Consider the following 21,419-nt stretch of genomic DNA (forward strand, 5'->3'; position numbering starts at 1 on the left):
AACCTTTTACACCTCATGCCACCTACGTTTGAATACTTATGGCTGTTTAGGAAATGTATCCTTTCCCACAGATAACATTTCGCAATAATGATAACAGGGAATAATGATAACAGGGTAAATTTAAGCCTTTGAAAATTTTCTTTGACTGCTCTAAATAGTTGTTGAACGTATGTTTGGTGATATTTTGTAAAACGTCTTAAATTAAGAAATAATAATCGCTTTACTATCATGGGCTATTCTGTTCAAGTAAAAATTGAAATACGTATGGATTAGAATAATGAGGATTCAGCCACAAATTTCAGTGTGGCCCGGAATGTCATAAGTACTTGGTGGTGTAGGAGATGAGAACGAACAAAACCTGTCTTTGATCCTCTAAACATGCCATCATAAAATTATTGGGATTGTTTCATTCATGTAAACAAGAGATAAGAGATTAAAAACAACACAGAGCGGTCTGTAAAACCACTGTACTTGTGCCCAAGTAAAACAAAAACAAAAAATTGTATACGCGCCAGCTGTTAGTTAGGATTTCTTGAGGCTGTTTTGCAAGAAAAGGGTGCCGCGTTTCGTACGTGGTCTGCGTAATTCCGACACAAGTAGCTCGACTCAGCGGCGACGCAAACGCGCGAGAAGTGCACAAGGGTTCTGGCACGAAAATTAGACCAGTGTCAGACCCCTAACCAACCTCTCACACGCTCGCATGTTTGAATCTAGATCTCGCGGGTTTCATCGCTTGTGGCTGCAGCGTAGCCGCAGCGCTATAATATATGAAGCAGTGCATAGGTATAGCCAAGGTACTAACATACACGAATGTTTCTAACTCCCAAAGTCTGCAAATACATCCTTTCACGATTTAGTGCCCCCCCATCCCACAGAATAAATAGAAACAGATGAAATATGTACTATGCGGCAGAGAAAAACAGGATTATCCTTTTTAAGCGGGTTAGACATCCATCAGTAAGCGGCTCAGCTGGGAAAAAGGGTACAGACAAATTTGCTTCCTTTCATCTTCGTTATAAACGTTTAATTCCCTGCAACCAACTGACTTTAACCTCGGCCATGGCCTTGACATTTCATCAAGAATTGATGGATGATCTTGCCCCACCATCTTAAGGCTTAATCTTAACCCGGGGATATCCCATGGGAACACTGTTTCATTTGGGTTTGGAGAAAGACTGGAGACGAGTGTAAATGAAAAAAAAAAAAACAACATGGCGGCAGCTGTTGAGGGAACTCCTCGGAGGGTTCGTGCCTTGCTGTCGAGTTTTCTTCACTCGTCGGACAAAAACGGAAAAGCCAGGTATGCATAATGAGAAAAGATAAAAGCCATTCCGTTAGTTGAGATGAACGGATTGCACAGAAAACGACGTTCTGACGCTAGTGATATCAAGTTATTCCAAGAATGCAGCATGCAACTGTAATGTTTGAAATGCGTACACGCTGTCTTTGATGTGGTCGTTTGCCCGTATTGTAGCGATCAAACGTTCCCGAAACGTGTCAAATCTATTTGATTTAAATATTTTTTTGTGTGGATTTTAGATTTTCCTTCACTAACCAAATATTTCCGTGGAACACTTGATCAATGATTATGTGGTGTGCGTCACAGCTTACAGCTAGCTTTTATCGATCATCGTAAAATAATTTTGATCTGTTTGAAGTTTGAGACAGTCATGACAAGTTGTTTTTAAATAACGATACTCTACTGGAATTTAAAACTTAACTGCACTGTGTGCCATCAGAACACAGATATAAACTTCATTTGGTTATACATTTGGTCCTATCATGGACGATTATTAACAGCTGTAAGACTTTTCATTAAAATTTTCTTGTTTCAAAATTTTAAGCTATCTTGATTTAATCAGTGATCACCTGAGCACAAAAAGAAAATTTGACAAGTGTAGACATTTTCCATCTTAGAGTAACAACGAGTAATATTGATAAGAAATGTTGGCATCCGTGAATGACACTCAAGAACAGGCAGATATTATCCGTTTCGATGGTCTTCTTTTGTATTCTCTTTCATAATCTATTTTCTTTGATAACCTTGCAGGTATCATAAATTCAATTCTTAACCCTGTAACTCCCATGAGTGACAAAAAAGGAGTTTCTCCTTACAATATTAATACAATATCAAGCAAAAAAAATTATGACAATAAAGAAAACTTTTAATGAGGGGATGAGTAGTTGATCCAATACCAAATTCTCTATACTAACTTCATAAGAGTTGTATGGCAGATGGTAAGGAGAATTACTGATAAGATCATGTGAGTAAAGGTGTTAGGTTCCTTACTTTTATGTTTGTTTTTATTTTTTATTGCAAGTTTGAGGAGGATACGAACTCTTTCTATTCATTTTAAACAGTGTGCTCTTTGTGTTAAAACTGCCAATTTGTATTTCACTGTAAGAGGAACTTATTTTGTTTAAGAATACAGCTGTTGAACAAAGTAAACCACTTTTTTTTCTAGAACTCTCGAACAAGATGATGCCTCTTTGGACTCAGTTTGTAGAAGTCAGCCAAGAAGTAAAGAAGCATTTTGGAATCGTGTGGAATCCTTCTCTGTATCTTTTAACCATATATACTTCTGATATACACCACTGCATACTATTAACTCTTAAACTCTTAACAGTGATTAACATGTAACTTCTCCTCATCATATCCATTCATTGTCCAACAAACAGGTAATGAGAATACTCACACTTATCAGGTAGAAGTTGTTATTTTGATCTAACACCAAATTCTCATAACTGATTTACAGATACATTTGTAGCAGCTAGAAGAGAGAATTAAGAACCAAATCTTGGGAGTTAGAGGGTTGATTTTTGTATTAGTTTTCTTACTACTTTGACCTTCCCATTCCATTATTTTGGTGCTTGCTGGCTTCTTCTTTTTCTTCCTCTTTGTAGAAGTAATTGCTTAGGGTAAGGTTTAAGGTTAGGGTTAAGGTTAAAGAACTTAATAAGCAGTTAAAAAACCATAACAATGGCTGAAAGATTGAAACTCAATAATCAGGTTGGGTGGCAAGAATTCAAACATTAAGGTCATGAGATTAAATGAAATGATCACCAACTGAAGAAACTCTTGATTGTTAAACAAATTCTCACCTTCATCATCTTTGGAAATGTATAGAGAACAGAATGGAGAATATGCATTTTGATGTGAGGGTGTGAAGGGTTGGAATGCACATCCTAAGTCACTGACATGCTTACTAAAGTTTCTGCTCTCCTGCACTTTTTTGATCACCATTATATCTGTTTATACAAAGATCCTAAATCTCTGTTACCCAAACACTGCTTTAATTATTATCCTCTTAACTAAGTGCAGCCATTTACATGGTTTGCCAAACCTCTTGCACTTTCACCCCTCCACTGTGCACAATATGGCTGGGAAAACAGTGAAGTTGATATCCTACAGTGTGTTAGCTGCAGGGCATGTCTTGATGCTACCATATCCACTACATGGGATTCTGAAATTTGTGAGTATTTTATATATTGATATTTGACTAAATATAATAAATTTAGGTCTTGATGGTGGCTCCACCTCTGTCCCACCTCCAGATATATGAGTGTGAGACAATAGCACGACCTTGTGGACAAAACCAAACCTAGTATAGTAGTAGTAGTATATACTATATATAGTAGTATATAAATATAGTAGTATATAAATACTGTATTAGTAGTAGGGGAAGCAGGGGATAATGCATGTAATCCACATTAAGATGTAAAATAATTGTCTAACAGATCATATTGGAGCGAGTGAGGAGGATTTTTTTAAGTCCATACCAAAAACTTCATAGTATGGCTAATGTCAATCCATGAGGTAAAAATAGAGAGTTAAAATAAATATTTTAAATTGAGTACTTACCATCTTTAGTTACAAAAATGTAAATGTTGTGCTATGGCAAACAGGATTTTTTTTAGAGAGTGCACAGTGACTGTCAGAAAAATCAACCTTGGATTAAAAGCAAATGTTCTGACAATACCTTTTTCAGTTAAAGAGATGACATACATGTACATGTATATCCTTGGTATCCAAGCCTCATATATCTGGACTTACATTTACACGATTAAATGTCAGCTTTCAAACTGATAATAGCAAAATACACTCCTCTTACTTATTCAAGCTGAAAGTTTAATGTATCAGCATGCAGTCTCCATGGCATGGAATTGTTTCACTGTTAACTCAATTTAATCTTTCACTTTAGATGCCAAGACCTGTGAGCAGCTAAGAGAAGCACTTGTTAGTGGTCATTCCAAGCTGTGTCCATGGCCGGATAATCCTTGCCCTGGTTTGTAATAATAAGTTGGCTGCATCTTGATATGCCTTAATGTGACAGCGCGATGCTGTTAGTGAGTTCGTATCTTGTTATGCTTTAATGTGACAGCGCGATGCTGTTAGTGAGTTCGCACTAATTACTTGGCTGTGTAACCGCGTGATGCGGTTCCAGTCAAGACCCATAAATTGACCCTTGCTCACCATAGAGTCTCCAGTAGCTCAGTGGTTAGAGCATCCGACTAGATCACGGAGGGTCGTGGGTTCAAATCCCATCTGGGGCTCGGATTTTTTCCGAGTTCTCCAAAATTTAATTTATCATTTATTTCTTACATCTCTTGTTGTGTCAGAATTCTGTTTTACATTTACTACATGTGCTTCTCAGAGTTGAAATTAAAATCAGCCCTCTTTTGGTAAGCTTTTGATTCAGGCAACTTATGACCTGCTGTTAGGAAAAATGAAATGAGCATCTTACTGTGAAGAATACATGTCAATTTAACAGGATTCCATATGATCATTTAGTCTGATTATTCTGTTGAAGGTAGTCCTGGAAAGGACTGTTATCAGTTGTGGTGACTGACATTTTGACAATCTGAGCAAAAGTTATCGTCATAGTCTAGGATGTGGAAACATCAGTCTCTACTACCCATAACAGTCCCTGTCAGGACTACCCTCTCCTAAAAAATCAGACCACACAATCTAACGTCACCATGGGTTAAAACCATTTACTTTATTAACACTTTACACCCTACTATCAGTATGTATATTCTCTATACTATTATTGATACATTTCGTAAGGTTCTGAAAAGGAGAATTTGTTTTACAATCAAGAGCTTCTGTAGTTGGTGATCATTTCCTTTATTCTCATGATCATAAATTATTGATTCAACAGTATTATTATAAGGAGAAACTAGATGCTGGTCACCCTTAAGGTTTAGAGGGTTAACAGGATTCTATTCAATTCCTCTTTGTCAAACAGAGTCATTTGTAAAGTTGCCATTATACAGTTATTCACAATGGCTTGAAGACTACAGGGCAAGATGGAAATCCATTATTACCCTTGTTGACGAGATCCCACTTGTTGATGAGCAAGCCATCAAGGACATGGTAATGTCTCTTGACCTTTTCATTCCCTAGATGGAATTAGTTATTCTCTTTTCCAGCTGTCATACATGTTCTCTGAAATTAGTAACGAGAATTTGGAAACACCGGTATATAAAGGTGTCACCCTTCGGCTGAGAAGTTTATTAACTCTCATTACCTGTTTGTTGGATATTGTGTTCAGATTGTTTGGAGAGCAGTAGGTCAGTCACTGCATTTTGTGATTGAAAACATGTAACTTCTCCCCATAAGCAAAAGGTAATGAGAATACTCAGACTTATCAAGTGGAAGTTGTTATTTTGACTTAACGCCAGATTCTAGTAACAAATTTACAAGGAAATGTGTAGCAGCTAGAGGCGAGAATTTACAACTAGACCTTTAGAGTAAGAGTACATTTCATTTAACCCCTTACACAATAACATCGTTATATAAAATTCTGTAACAGTAAGACCTGTACAGAAGTTTGAACCCATGACCTCTGTGATACTGGTGCCATGCTCTACCAACTGATCTAACAAACCAACAGGTTGATCAGCTCCCAGTTAGCTTGTTAGCTCAGTTGGTAGAGCACTACACCAGTATCACCAAGGTCATGTGTTCAGCTCCTGTACAAGCCTGAATTTTTATTAGGCTTTATTCTTATTACTGCCTAAAGTAGCGTCTATTACTGCAAAGATCTTTCTCATCTTCATTTACGAATCTGTTGTTCCATTATATGATGTTCTTACATTCACAGTAGGTAAGTCTTATGTTTTCTTGGCATACTACTTCTTTAATTTTTTTTACTCTTGTGAAATAATTTTTTGTAATTTCTTGTTCCCCAAGGATTGTCTAACGCCAGGTCACATAGAAGGACTTCAGAATTTAGTTGACCCTGGATGTATCAGCTGGACAAGGAACGAACTGGACTTAGAACAAGCCTCCAAAGCATCTTGTATTATAGCACTTTGTGGTTGGAGGACCAGGTAGTTATTAATCCGCGAGCGGCCCCCAAAAATTAGCGCCTCGGCATGGGTGTGTCTCCGCCCCGCGGGAAAGTGCGAGGGCTTGAACAACGCGTACGGCCGAGAGATCTGCAATGGGTCCAGAGATTCGAGAAATTTGAGATTCGTCTCAAATCTTCCCGCGGGCGGAGAAACGCGCGTGTTGCAGCGCCTTTATTTAGAGCCTGGTCGCTGGCTAGGTGATGGTCTGCATTGCACACAATATGTCATCTCTCTTGAAGTGTAATCATTCAGTTGAGGGTATTAGGTGGCATCTCCTCATTCTAAACTGAAGTCATCATCGGAGTAGCACAATGCAGAACTCTCAGTTTTAATTTTCTTAACCCCTAACTCCCAAGATCTAAGTGAATTAGTTTGGAGAATTCGGTGTTAGATCAAGATGATAGCTTCTACCTGATAAGTTTGAGTATTGCAAATCTTATCTAACAAACAAGTGTACGTCAGTATGGAATACGATCAGTTTTTCCTTTTCGGCAAAATCCGTCGTGCGAGTAAAAAAACAAAAAAAAAAAATTAGCGCGAAAAAAAAATTGATGTTTGTGCGCTGGAAGAAAAGATGGAAGTGAGGCGCACGATGAGTATCACTCCCAGAGTTCCACGCGGCGCACTGACATCAATTTTTTTTTTTCGCTGACACTTTTTGACTTTGCCGATAATGAAAGACTGCTCTTAGTCTAACGTCAGTAATGATATGAAATCGTTTAACCCACACATAAACTTATTTTACTTACCCTTCATAGCATCACCAGTGATCCTGATGTGAATACCATATCTTGTTCATTGTGTCGTCGAGAGCTGGGTGTGTGGAATTTTTTCCCTTTGACACACGTCGCGACAGAGCAAGATGATGGACAAGTCCATGATGCCCCGTCATATCTGGACACCGGACAAATGTTTGCGGAGGATACGAGTTTCAGAAACATCACACACCAGGAAGAGTCTGGAAGTAGAGAGATCAGTGGAGAAGGCGACAATCAGGGAACAAGCTTAGCGGGTAATGGAGAGCGTAGCTCGGAGGGGGATAAAGGTGATCCCACAGAACCCATGGAAGAGGGTGATAGTTTTGAAAAAGGAGACAAATCCTCAACCGAAGATTCCACAACGGAGACAGCTTGTGAATTAACAGAGACTTCACATACATTGACTGTTAAATCGACATCAGAGCCAATGGGGCTCAAGTCTCCACTGCATCGGTCATTATCCAACCTGCCTGGGGAAGAAGCAACTGAATCCCTCTGTGTGGAGGTCGAAAATGAAAGTTTAACAGAGAGACTACAAGATGTGGAATCTGAGCTGGAGTTTCTGGGGTACGGCCGGGAGGGTGTTCCTGAAGAGAACGACGGCCGGCCAAGAGCGAAGAAGAGGAGGCTGCAGGTGAGCGAGTCGATGACAAGCGCGCAGCGTTGATAATTAGCGAAAGGTCCTGGTTTGATTCCTGGCTGGGTTGTTGTGTTAAGGTCCTGGGAAGGACACTTATCCTCAGACCCCTAAGAGTGGCTCGCGTTGATGTAATTTTTCCTTACAATATCACCTCAGAATCACACATTGAGGATAGGAAAATATGGAAAACGATTACCAATTAGAAAAAAAGCTCCTGATTGTTAAAAAAATTCTCTTTGTCTGCATCTAAGGAAATGTATGGAGAAGAGTAGGGAGAAAATTCATGTTGATGTGAACAGTGTAAAGGATTAATCTTATAGTGCCTCTCTTCACTTTGTAGTATGAAAGGGGACTGGTAAACTGCCAGGGAAGCCTGATGGAATACTGGGATATAACGTCGGGTGGAGTAGCAAACCATCCGGGGGGTGGGGGGGGAGAGAGTAGCAGTACCTCTTTTTCATGCGGAAAGTCAGATATGTTAGAACAAGATAGGTTTGACTTGCAGTTTTAGTTTCTTAGTAATCTGATGTGCTATGTCGGTGGGTAAGTGATACCTTTCAAAAGGCTTCAAGTTCTATATTATGACATCCTAAGTGCTGGTAAAAAAGGGTCCAATTGAGAGACATAGCCTTGCAGAGCAGGCGTGATTTTGTTAAGCGAGTGCTCAATGTTTTGTGGGTGGAAGTTGTGGCTGCCATCTTTGGTTTTTACAGCAGCAGAAGGCTGGGGAGAGAAATATGTGAATGACGGTCAAAAAGAAGGAGAGGGGAGGGGTGGGGTTGTAGAATTCAATAGAAGTCTTTTCGTCGTTGCAGGCCTAGCAACTCACGCTAACAGTTTATCTTCTAAATGCGATGTCTAACTTCTTTTACTCCTAGGAGATCGAAAGGAACACTTTTCACGTGTTATCAGAGCACCGCACGTGGTGTCCGTGGGTAGTGACTATGCGTGGTAGTGACGGTAACACCACACCACCGGGGTGGAAGGTACTCCTAGGAACACTTCTTCCTTCATTGAGTCCATCGGCAACACACTTCATTCATGAGGTACCACTGACGATTCAGTAGTTACCCTTTGAATAACTCTCCCGTGTTCACCCCCCTGTGGAGCGAGAGAAGGGGATCAGGGAGGGGAGTGAGGTTAGAGTAGCCTCGAGGTGCAGAAATATGGATGCAACTTGAGTAGGGCAGATGAAAGTGTCTGATAAAGGAACGCTGTGAAACCTTTCACTGGCCGGATCGATCTGTGCATCAATTCGCTTCGTGATCTCGAGCAAACATTAGTAAGAATAAAGAATATTATCGAGCAGGAGACTTATAGCGTAAAACCAAATTCTCTTGAATAGCTATCAATGATCTGTTTGCTCATTAGGAAGGGGAGAATGCTTTCATTTCATGATGGGGAGAAAGTGAAGGGGACAAGTATATATGCACCCTTGCGCGTTCTTAGTAGTTTCTGATTGGCCGATGAAAAGGGAACCGCGCTATGATTGGTTGAGCTGTTAGGCGACCAATGGTCGCCGAGGGCGGGAAAACTTGTATGCGTACAATCCTTGTCGCTTTTGATTGGCTGACATAGAATCAACCCGTCTATGATTGGCTGTAGTAACAGCTGAGCTTTTTGAGCGCAACTCGCTATTGATTTGTAGGTTTTCCAAAAAATAATTTCTATTTCTTTTTATTTTTTTGTTTCCAATGTAGACTCATCCACAAGATGCGTGGAAAACAGTGAGAAAGTTACTCGGCGAGTGCTATTCCCCAGCGAAACAAACTTGAGGCCAAGAAGTACAACCGTGAAGGGGAGTTGAAAAAATTTAGGCCATGATTCGGAGATTCCCGAATGTCACGTAGTTCATGAATAAGCTCAACCCATGTTGTAATGAAACCATGTTTGAGCAGCTGCTGATGCTCTTTACAATACCGCACAGTCAATTGAAAATAGTGACATTTAATCCTTTGTCTTACAGCATATTTAAAGGATTGTTTGAATTTTAAGGCTGTGATTTGAAACAACTTAAGATGTATGTAAACACTGTTGTGTTACATGGATGACGTGACCAAGTGATAATGAAGTGGTCACGCAATTGCGAGGAAGAAAGTGTTATTGAGAAATATTTCGACGTAGTCAACGTGACAGACCTTGAGGATGCAGCCGCTGTGTGCGTTACAGGATGGATTTCGATTTTTAGAGGACCAAATAAGGTGGAAAAGAACATAATTTGATGGTCGTTTTTATAGTTTTATTCAAGAGCCCATTACCTGGAGCCTCCATACCAATTGTACCCTTGAGTCAACCCTGTCTCGTATCTTTTTATTTTTAGAACTGAGATACGTGGGGGGTTCTTTAATTTCCCGTGAAAACTCGCTGACATTCGCACAGCACCCTTAAAAAAAATGGTAAATTTTCCGCGCTTTTCGACATTATTGAAATATTTTCGTGCGGCCTGCATGTGACATAAATAATAGAGGACCACAGCTCTCTTATGATTGGTTATTAAGTAAACACCCGCAAAAAACCCCGTGGGAGGTGCTTCTAAAAAAATACGGGGCAGGGTTGACTCAGAGGGTAAGTATGGAAGGTGGAAGCTCCGATAATGGGCTCCTGTTTTATTGTAGAGCATTGTAAGACAAGAGGATGCCGTTACGACCTCAAGATCTTTTGTAAACATCTTCATGCAAGTTATTTACAAATGCTAAATATTTTAAGGTTATTGATAAACTTTTATGCGCTCTTAGAGCGCGTTTTAAATGAGTATCGTAAAACCAAAACCAAAGTAATTGCAACGGAATCAGAATCGAAAATATTCAGAAGAGTCAAAGAGAACTTAAAGTCGAAAGAGGCAAACCGCCTGAAGAGCGGGAAAACGCGGGCGACCAAGTGGAGATTGGTGATATTCTTGCCTCTGATTGGTTGAGAGAATGGCGCGAGTTTTTTGAGCCAATCGTGGAGTGAATCAAGTAAAAACCAATGTAACTCCAGATTTCTTTCGACACTCGATTGAAATTTCACTAATTCGGACAATTTTAAGTAACTGATTATAAGTAAGTTTCGACCACTTTCTTTCCTGGCTGACGGAAAGACAGACAGATGAATCGTCGAGCGGGCGTATGGGCGGAAGGAAGACCCTCGGCGAATAGATGTTCAAACGGAGGGAGGACGAACGAAAACTCAAACGACAGAACTCATGGGTGAAGAGATAAACTATAACACAGGCAGCCTTGAAGTTATACATACGAACAGTTAGGAAACGAACCAGGCCCGGATGTCAACGCTATCCATTGGATAAATATCTATTCGGTGGATAGCGCAGTATGTTTTGTTGATATTTATTCGGTGGATAGCGATTTTTCCGTTGGAGGCGTTATGCGGCCTCTGAACAACTGGGCCTCAGTACTGCACTGCTTTGTTAATGGCGGTTATGCCAGAAAGTATTTCGAAACTTGACTTTTACCTTAGGACTGAGATTTGTTGCCCTACGCTCATGAAGTAGTTTTGTTTCATTCGTGACATACGGACAGTGAGAATTTAAAAAAAAAAAACAGCATGTAGCAAAAGTTAACTGAGAAAAACTTTTTGAACCTTTCTTGACTGACATTTGAAGAATAATTATGTCGTTTCTCTTCTATCTATTGATGCTGAAATTATTGTAAAAGGTTCTGTAAATAAACAAATAATTAATTTATTCCTAATAAATTTCTGACTGGCTGATCTCTGCCTATTGCCTATTAGGATAAGGAGTATGTATACAAAAGACAGTGCTTTCCGTACGCTCTGGGGTGGAGGAGGGGACCATGTTATCAATTAATGTTTTATAAGATTTATATTGTGTAAGAGAAGGATTTTTAATTGAGCGTCGAAAGGAATCCAAGGCTGATAGAACTGTGCTCAACTTCGCTCTGTGATTGGTCCAGAAAACTTGCCCCACCTTTACAACTCAGATTCCAAACCAAAAACAATCGTGTTTTGATCACTCTTGTTTTCCCGCGCTTTTGGTAGTTTGCTTGATCTCACTTTGAGTTTTTATGGGTTCTATGTGACGTTTTCCTTTCTACCGGCTGGCTGTTGTGATTACTTTGGTTTTGCCATTACGACTCTCAATCGAAAAGCCGGCCTATTAGTGCGGATAGGTGGAAAATATTGAAGCAGCGATGATATACCAAGAAAGAGCTTGGATGCTGAGGAAGAACAAAGTAAAACGGACCTTACTCTCGGAGTTCTGCGCGGCGTGCGAACATTAACTTTTTACGGCTAATCTTTTTGGACACGCACGACCGACCTCACCGAAAAGGAGGGACTCCTCGTAGTCTAGAGGTCTCCGTAGGATATTTCAAACCATACTAGAAACAAGACGCAGCCAAAGAAAAGAGTGATCTATCTCGACCGTTTAATCGCCTTATTTTCATACGGAACTGTAGATATATCTCTTCTCAACAGATGTTACGGTATAATCTAACCGACAGAAAAATACTACAATCCTACAAACTCAACTACTTTGTTAAACAGCGAGTAATGTTCTTAACAAGGAGCGACTCCTAAAGCAACATAACACTTATCGTTAATAAACTTAATTAGGCTAACCAGAGTCTATATCCCAGTTCACCACTGATGACACAATCTCACTGCTGTCTCCAATATTCCTTGAAATAAGCGATCTTCCGCAGTAACTCTCTCTCGATTTGGCTTCCAAAACAGTCCCTAGTGAGTCTTTTCTAAAAGCCTATATTTACAACAACTACTATAACGCAAACAGATTCCATTTTTCCATGCGTCTGTTCAATAACAGATAAGGGGATACGTTTCTAAAGAAACTGTGGTGCTGCGTCGGTGGGAGATTATAACAGGGTTATTGGTATTATCAACTGAATTAATAACGTAAATTGGCCATCGCCGATAAAGAGTTACAAAGCTGTGCAACTCTTTACAGTGGCCAATTTACGTTATCAAGTCAGTTGATAACACCAAATTGCCCTTTTCAGTAATAGATCACAGATGGCGTCAAAATGAGATAAGAACAAACTGTGGCACCTGAAACCGCGGCGAATGTCTCATTTATGTTCAAAGTTACCACATTTTGAATTCTCTAGCTAATTTCTGCACAGACTTACGGCAATATGGAATCTATTTTCTTTTAAGATAAAAAAAAAAAAAGCCAAAAGGTATTAATGGTGACGTCATCGATACGTCTATCCTCCAATACATCATAGGTAAGAACCAATCAAAATCCGTGTCTAATTTAGCTTATTATATAATAACAATAAGATTTTATGTAGCCGTGGGTCTGTTCAGTAATAGATCGCAGATGACGTTAAATTTGGTAAGAGCAAAAAAGTGGCACACAAGGTGTAGGTATTACTGCACAGAGCCATGATAACAGGGAGACCATTTGTTTTGCGAGATAAAAAAGAAAAGCATTGTTTGTGATGACGTCATCTGTGCTCTTCATATCACAGGTAAGAACCAATCAAAATGACTGTAGGATTCTGCTTACTTATAAAATCCAGTGACAAAATTGAGCTTAGTAAGAATCGATTCAGACTTCGTTGATATTCCAAAGATTTGCAGGTCTAATTGAGTTTCAAGTCATAGAAATAATTTGCTCAATTTAATAAGCACAGGACTCGCGGGAATAGATACTTTAAATTCAAATAAGTAAAAAGAATTTCATGCAGCTGCCAATATTTTATCATCCGGAACTTGTGTCAATGATTCCTTGTTACACAATAAGAAATGCTCTTTGATCAAATGAAACCGAAATCGACCTTTGAGCGTTCCTTTTAGCTGTTTAACAGTTTCAATATTTTCTTCAACCTTGTTTTGAGGAAGGTTTTCAGTATCAGTAAAGTGTCTCCGTTAGGCGTCTCTCTCCGAGTGCAAACCACATATTTCAGAACTTTTCCAGTCTATTTTCAAGACCATGATGTTGAAAACAAGACTTTTCCATTTTCGTTTATTCATTTAATTCTCAGTGTTCCTCTTTCCGGTACGTGGTCTCATTTCCGCTCACGAGATAGATGGGGGCGGAGCGTAGCTATTCACGTGATCAAAATAATAATGTTACGTCAACAAACCAACCAGAGAGTATTATCGTCCATTGTTGCTTGGGGAGAAGGGAGACAGAAGGAGAGATTTGAGCTTGTTGGACGGACATTATGTCGTCTCCATCGCCTGGGAAGAGACGAATAGACACTGATGTCATCAAACTGTATCCTTGTCAAAATTTGCGCGTGATTTTGAGCCAATTCGTTTTGTTTTCGGCAGGCAAGTTGCGAGCCAAAATGGCGCTCGCTTGGTGATCGTTTTGTATTTATGGTATGAGCACTGCTTTCATGATGATATTCCTTGACGAAGATTTTATCAGGATCGAAAGCAAGCACGAAGTGACAATACTTGGTGGATTGAACGAGTTCATTGTGAAGTTCTTTGGTCCAAGTGGATGTAAGTTCAAGCTTAAAATTCATATGTTTTCGGTCTCGAAGTCTCGTGTTCACTACACTTGTTTTCATTCGTGATCGGTTTTGGTGCAGTGAGAAATTTATGTCGGTGAAATTTTGATGACATAACTCTTGTATCAGTGATATTCCGTTCAAATACTGGCGTGTAAATGCAGGGAAAGTTTAATTGCCTTGTCGAGCTATGTTAATCCTGCCATTATAAATTATAAATCGATAACTCGAAGACATATTTGCACTAACAAGAAATTTTAAAGGTGACATCGGAACCGGCTGAAAACATCTAATACACAGACTCCTAGAATTCGATCCGTCTGTTTAGTAAATTCTTCTGATAAGGAAATGAATAAAGAAGGATATTGGATCAAAGACAATGTCCAGCGATTTCTACGTAAGTTGTGCTCGCAATGTTTGTTGTTGTTAGGAAAAAATGTTAAAATGCCGTGTTTTTGTGGAGTCTATTGAATGTATTTACAAGTCCGTTCGCTGTTGTAAACATTAACAGCTGATGCTCTGTGCGGAAAAAAAGAAACTGAATATCCTAAGGCTGTCTTCGTTTTCACATATTGTAAATACACGTTTAGAATTTCATCTCATTATGCAGAAATCGTCTTTTACAGAGTTAATTTTGAGAGATCTCTGTCCTGCTAATTATTCTAGATACTTGATAGGTTAGTGTGTTGATGAGCTGGTTACCAATTAAAACAGAAAACTGATGATCTCAGATTTAAACAACAGTTGACTTAGTGGTGTCCCTGTAAAAGAGTCTGTTGGACCTCAGAGTTGCTTTATGGTATCTTTGTGGGCAACATGTTTTCTTTTGAATGCCTGCAGGTTTTAACCATGATATGAATATCCATCTCAAGGACCTGTTTACAATTGCCGTATTTTTATTACTCTTGAAAACAATAGATATTACCGGATGGGTTAAAATCTGGCAAAGGAAAAATCGTGTCTCTGACAGAGAAAAAAACGGCCTTTGTTTTGAGTTGTGACAATTCATATTTTTTGTTTCAAAATAAATATGTAGGCTTCTGTAAAATTTTAATTATCAAGCCATTATACAGGTCCTTAACCCTTTTAAACCCCAAGAGTAACTTGCATCTAATTTCTCCTTACAATATCACCCCTGAGTCACACATTACAGTCATGAGATTGAAGGAAATGATCACCAACAAAAGAAGCTCTCGATCAGTTAACAAAATCTCCTTGTCAGCACCTTAGGAAATGTATAAAGAACAGTTAGGAGAATATGCATGATGACATAAGGGTGTAAAGGGTGATATGATAATCCTAAACCTGATATGATTATCCTGGATGCATTTAATTTACAAAACACCACATTAAGATAGAACTGAAAGTAGCTTTCTGGCATTATTTGGGGTTGTCTCAGAGAGCATCAAACAAAACAGTTGCTTTGATGAATTGCAACTTTTGCAATCCAAGAAAGAGACTGCTTCCTTTTTGAGTTCCTCTATTTGCATGAAAACAAATGGAGTGCAGAAAAACACAAATAGACCAAAGGGAGCAAGCCTGTGAATTTTCTTTAGTCATTTGCACTTGGGTGTGCTTTGGGTGTAGTTGCCACCTACAAGTGACCAAGACAGAATTTCTCCTGACAATATCAATACAAAATCAAGCAGACAAGTGACAACAATGAAGAAAAAATTTGTTAATTTTGGGATTATTAATTGATCCCATACCAAATTCTCCAAACTAACTTCATGAGACTGTAGGGAGAATTACTATCCAGAGTGAAGGAGTGAAAGGGTCAAAGGCAAGGTATTTACTAGTCAGCTAAGGGATATCACTCAAAATATCTCTCATTTTTTAACTTACTCTGCTATTGAAAGTTTCCTTTGTCTTTGGCAGCACATTATGAAGGGGGCGTTTGGAAAGTTAGAGTCGATTTGCCAGAAAAATACCCATTCAAATCACCCTCAATAGGTGAGTCTGTGCCTTGAAAGCATTAAAAATATTCCATGCATGTAGAACTTAAAAGGCAGCTGTGTCTGTTGGCCAATTGGGCAGTGGAGATGATTAGGAGGGGGATAGTCTATTTATATTTTCAGAAGCAGGAATTTATGGTCATTCGTAAATCATGTGCAGGGTTCATGTATCAGAAATTTGAGAATTCTCTGGCTAATATTCAGAACTCTCTGACTAAATTTCAATAGCCTGAGCCAATTTTTATTTAGTCATAGAGGATATTATGTCACTTGACACTCCTGCTTCTGTATTTCTCATTGAAAACCATGATGCCATGCATGATTTTGTGTGCTTTGTTTCTAACATACTGACCTTCTCTAGATTTATTTTCCACGTCTGCCTGGATTTTTGTATACTATGATTATTATTATTATTTAAAAAAATGATAATAATAAAATAAGGGTGTTGTGTTGTGTTGTGTTGTGTTTTTTATAAATATAAATTATGTGATGAAGATTTTGTTTCTCTCTTTATGAAGGTTTCATTAACAAGATCTTTCATCCTAACATAGATGAAGCGTAAGTGTCCTCTGCAGTTTAGATCACTTATTGTTCCTTTACATTTTCTTGGCACAACATATTAAAATACAAACCCTTACTGACACCCAAATTTTTTTGCCCTCTAAAAGTAATCATATTCTTATTGTTTTTTCTCTTCTTTATTTTCCCTTAACCCTTTAGCTCCCACGAGTGTCCAAGACAGAATTTCTCCTTACAATATTAATACAATATCAAACAAATAAATGATGAGAATAAAGAAAAATATTAATTTGGAGATGATTAGTCGATCCAATACTAAATTCTCTGAGCTAACATTATAAGAATTGTAGGGTTGATAGTAAGGAGAATTACAAATTTGGTCAGAGATTTAAAGGGTTAAAGTTGTGACAACTTGAGCATATCCATTTTTCTGTGATGTTTGAAATTAGGTGAAGTCATATCTTCAGAATTTTGCTCTTTGTTTGCTTCTGGATGAAGGAGTTGAAGTAAATTTTGGACCAATTTAAGTCTTTCAATTATCTGAAAGTGGAACTGACTGTCAAGATGTATCTCTTCTTTTCGTTCTTTCAATTTTCGTTTCATGGTATTTGGTTTTATTTTTGTTTTGTTTTGTTTTTGTAAATAATAAAAAATCTTATCAGTAAATTAGGTTTGTCCATATGAACACCATTGATATTATCAAAGCTTATGTTTCCTATTCTAGCCATATCTTTGCAAAATTTAGTTTGGAAATAATCTCAATTTATCTTCAGATCTGGTACAGTATGCCTAGATGTAATTAACCAAGCTTGGACTGCTCTTTATGGTAAATGGTTGACTGTTGAATTTTTAAGTTGTTACAATTTCAAAAGTGCGGTTTAAAGAAACATTTTGATGTTGTGGGACTAATATTAAAAATTTGTCATAATTCCTTTTAAGTTAATCAGTAGCAAATTGAAAGTGTGGCAGGAAGTGCATGTTATGTGTCAGCAGCTGATTGGCCATATGGGACATGTAAAAGAAACCACTGTTATTTGACACTTGTGCAGTTACAGTTTTTGTCAGGGCTGGAAATCCTTCAGAAGCACTGCTGTTTGTATTACTATATTTTTTTTTTTTGTAGCTTTAAGTTGTTAAATATAAGGTATGGTATTGAAATCAATGGTGATTTTATTGCAGATTTGTCAAATATCTTTGAATCATTTCTTCCTCAACTTCTGTCTTATCCTAATCCTGTGGACCCTTTGAATGGAGATGCAGCTGCACTCTACCTGCACAAACCAGAACAATACAAAGCAAAAATTCAAGGTAGCCATTCCCATTGTCACTTCAATGGAGTAATCAATTTAACAAAGAAATTCCATGTTGCCTTGTGTTCGTTCAGTAATAGATCACAAATAAGTCACTGGTGAGGTGCAGCAGACTGTGTCACTGTTGTTCTCAGCACATTCTGACAAATTCTGTGATCTGTCACCGCACAGACTGCCAAGCAGTGTGGCACCTGTTGTTTGTTCAAGATTTTAAACTCATGCTATACACCTTTTTTAGAATATATCAAAAAGTATGCGACAGAAGAAGCCCTTAAGGACCAAGAGGAAATGTCATCATCAAGTGAAAGCTCCATAAGTGACTTTTCAGAGGATGAAGCTCAGGACATGGAGCTCTGACATAAGAAAATATGATAATTTTTTTTGTATTCTAGGTGCTGACAGATATACATAAATTGTAGTAATGATCATTTGGGTCAAGCTTTGGTATATTCTAGTGGAAGAAATTTCTTTCCTTTTAGATAATTTCTTTGATTTTTTTAGAGCAAAAAACAAAGTTTTCCTCCTTATCTTGGAATATTGCTGTGATATTATTTCTTGAACTTTTTTCTTGTGAAACGTGTAGAAATTTTCAATCTCTTATTGAATTTTCAGTCAGCAGAGATACCAAACCTTGACCAAAATTAATAATGCTAGCATTGTATAAATATTAAACAGTCTGTAACAGTGTAAATTTTTGCCCTAATTTATAATTACGAGACCCAGAAATGGCTGCCTTGATATAAAAAATCTTAAATACTGTGAGATCTTAAATCTCTAAATTCAGTGCAAGTCCTTTATTTATTTATTCTGAAAACAATTATGTTCGCAGTACTTAACATATTCCATAAACCTGATAATTTGCATAATAACTGTTATAAATTATAAATTTTTTTGGGAAGAAATCAACTCAGCTCTCGTAATTGTTAATTCTGTATACGTGCGAAATTGTTTTTTTTTTTTTTCTGAAAAAAATAATGTATCACCTATTTTACTTCAAATTACCAGTTATGATTTATCCGTTTTTACCAAAAATCTGTGTTTTGAAAATTTAATCTAAAACTTAAATCTGAATCGCTATTGCATTGAGAGGTTTTTTTTCTTTTTAAGTGAAGAGATATTTTTAGTCAAAACAATTTGGTTGGTCTGGGCAGCCGTATCTGAAAACCATTCTTATATAACAATATGGGGAAAGGTTAGATTAAGGACATCTGCTATGCATGACAGTGAAATTCGCCCCATTTTGTTTGGGAATGTATATTGTATTATATTTGTACATAGGGTTTTTGGGGAGTGACTAGTTCTCTGTTATTTGTAGGGAATTGCTGATATAATTGAATCATTACAGTGCAATTTTCAATTGAGTGTCAAAAAGAATTTGGGATTGAATTAGTTTGGTTTTCCTTCGCTCCGCTATTGATCGAGAAAATGCGAGTCATTCTCAGAACCAATCAAATGAAGATTTGATACCAACCGCGCCATCTTCTCTTGCGTTTTCCTGCGCCTCGGGTAGGTTTCATGTCTCGCTGAGTTGTGATTGGCTCGTTGCTATTTTCCGTTTTTGTGATTGGCTCTTGTGATGTCGTTGGTTCTGGTTTTTAGACACTCGATCGAAATTCGCTCTATTGCCAATTACTCTGTGATTTTAAACAACTTCTTAAGTTTGTATGAATTGAACTGGCTAGCTTAAAATTTCAAAATTATTATTTTACTCCTTTCCAGAATAGCATACTGATTTTGATTATGACTAAACACTTTTCGTAATGATTGAACATCTATGTGAATGGGGTTGGTGTGGGGAAAATTATCTGTGTTGCTGTACCCAGGTGATGGAAAAAGAACGGCGGCGCCTCCCCCTTTTCAATGATGTGTTCTTTTCTGATCGTAATCCGCCATTTTGGAATTTAATGGCGGGAGTCGAGGCGCGAGAAGGGCGAGACGTTCATAACGCGTGTCAAACTGTTTTTGGAGCCTTATCATTACTGTGAGAGTTAAGATTTGTCGTCTTGTGCTTGCTTGCTTTAATAAAGGAAAGGAAATTGTTGTGTATTCAATAGATGTGAAGTTATTCTGTGTTCATTTATCATTTATCTGTTTCACTTGATTTTTATGGGGTCGCGAAAATGGAAGAGAACGTTTTTGCGGAATTTGCTGGAAATTGTGTTTCACTGTCTGGCAAATTTTCCCTAAATTTTCCCATTGATCAGTTTCCTTACTGAAGTGTAGCGGCAGAAATGTGACTGACTTTTCTGTATCAAGTAATTCTTTTCAAAACTTGACAAACCAGGTTTTGATCAAAGAAGATTGTTAAGCACAGTCGATTTGGCCGAAGCGATGCCATACTGAGCACGATCTCGACCTTTCTCAGCGAACGCTAATGATACTGTTATAGATTTTAAGGCGCATAGGTTTTAATCGCGTCCAATCTTCAATTTTTGTCAGCTTCCTCTGAGAGGATATATCATTGCTTACTTGATTTTCATCCGCGGGCAAAATGAAATTTATTTCATTACAGGTTGTAGTAATCAAGTGAACTGATAAGTCACATGATGTACTAAAATATGTGTTTATTGTTCATCGTGGTGTAAGATAGGAGATGAACTTTTTTTCGTTTGTCTCACGATAGAGTTACTTATGATGTGGATCGCAACGTTTCGACTGCAATACTGCAAGTCTTCATCGGGCGATGAGGTCGACTGTTTACGTACGTATCGCTACCTGTAGTACGTTGGTACGTTGCTATTGGTGCATTTCGATCCTCATTGTTATTCCGGTTGTTAGATGATGTTCTCTCATAGGTCCTCATAAATCGGCTGCTGTTGTGTCGTTTGATCGTGGGTATCCAAGCTTCGGGAATTTCGATTCCGCCATCCCTATTAATGTTGTTGGGATGAAGTCTTATATGGATAGCCTCTTTGACCCTACGTGTGTACCAGTAGGGGTCACGATCAATAAACTTAACCTTGCTTCAAATAGGAATATCCCCCGCTTCGTTAGCGAGCTCCGAAACCGCAGAGGTCTGAGTACGAGCAAACCGCATGGAAGAATTTGAGGAACAGGCGATAGCAAATGCGACTCGCAAACCTAAGATCTGGAAACGATATGTAGATAACACTTTCACAGTCTTAGACCGAGACAACGGCTTTTTACAACATCTTAACAGTAGCAGCCTACCATTCGTTTTTCCATGGAAATCGAGGAAGATAATATCATTCCTTTTCTCGACACAACGGCTTCAAGGGACTCAGACGGTCTTCTTACCTACAGAAAGCCCACCCACACTGACCAGTACCTAGCCTATGATTCACACCACCTTCAGTCAGTGAAGCGTGTCATTGTTAAGTGTCTATACGACCGAGCCAGACACTTCACAACGAAACCGTTAGTTATCTCTGAGGAAAAGAAACACTTGTCATCAGTACTTGTTTCTAATGATTATC

The 21,419-nt window shown here is 38.3% G+C and overlaps 2 protein-coding genes across 2 annotated transcripts; both read left to right on the top strand.

Moving 5' to 3' along the window:
• Positions 1-1,138: 1,138 nt before the first annotated feature.
• LOC113673010 (uncharacterized) lies at positions 1,139-11,463 on the top strand. The gene is made up of 9 exons (XM_027189358.2): positions 1,139-1,300; positions 2,466-2,559; positions 3,323-3,473; positions 4,203-4,286; positions 5,250-5,377; positions 6,197-6,336; positions 7,116-7,749; positions 8,634-8,801; positions 9,456-11,463. Exons 1-9 carry the CDS (start codon positions 1,212-1,214, stop codon positions 9,528-9,530), a joined length of 1,563 nt encoding a protein of 520 aa, XP_027045159.2. The 5' UTR covers positions 1,139-1,211; the 3' UTR covers positions 9,531-11,463.
• A 2,336-nt stretch (positions 11,464-13,799) lies between these two features.
• LOC113673009 (ubiquitin-conjugating enzyme E2 H) lies at positions 13,800-20,028 on the top strand. Its single transcript, XM_027189356.2, has 7 exons — positions 13,800-13,957; positions 14,114-14,190; positions 16,077-16,151; positions 16,672-16,711; positions 17,446-17,498; positions 17,852-17,980; positions 18,221-20,028. The coding sequence occupies exons 1-7, from the start codon at positions 13,905-13,907 to the stop codon at positions 18,337-18,339; spliced, it is 546 nt and encodes a 181-aa protein (XP_027045157.1). The 5' UTR covers positions 13,800-13,904; the 3' UTR covers positions 18,340-20,028.
• The last annotated feature ends 1,391 nt before the right edge of the window (positions 20,029-21,419 follow it).

Source organism: Pocillopora damicornis, chromosome 5 (genome assembly GCF_964200805.1).
Source record: "Pocillopora damicornis chromosome 5, jaPocDami1.2, whole genome shotgun sequence".
NCBI classification, from domain to species: domain Eukaryota; kingdom Metazoa; phylum Cnidaria; class Anthozoa; order Scleractinia; family Pocilloporidae; genus Pocillopora; species Pocillopora damicornis.

Coding starts and splice junctions, on each gene's coding strand:
- LOC113673010 (XM_027189358.2), top strand. CDS start 1,212: ATGGCGGCAGCTGTTGAGGGAACTCCTCGGAGGGTTCGTGCCTTGCTG. Junction 2,560..3,322: donor ATCGTGTGGAATCCTTCTCT/GTATCTTTTAAC, acceptor AACTAAGTGCAG/CCATTTACATGGTTTGCCAA. Junction 4,287..5,249: donor GCCGGATAATCCTTGCCCTG/GTTTGTAATAAT, acceptor TTTGTCAAACAG/AGTCATTTGTAAAGTTGCCA.
- LOC113673009 (XM_027189356.2), top strand. CDS start 13,905: ATGTCGTCTCCATCGCCTGGGAAGAGACGAATAGACACTGATGTCATC. Junction 14,191..16,076: donor GTTCTTTGGTCCAAGTGGAT/GTAAGTTCAAGC, acceptor TGTCTTTGGCAG/CACATTATGAAGGGGGCGTT. Junction 16,152..16,671: donor ATTCAAATCACCCTCAATAG/GTGAGTCTGTGC, acceptor CTCTTTATGAAG/GTTTCATTAACAAGATCTTT.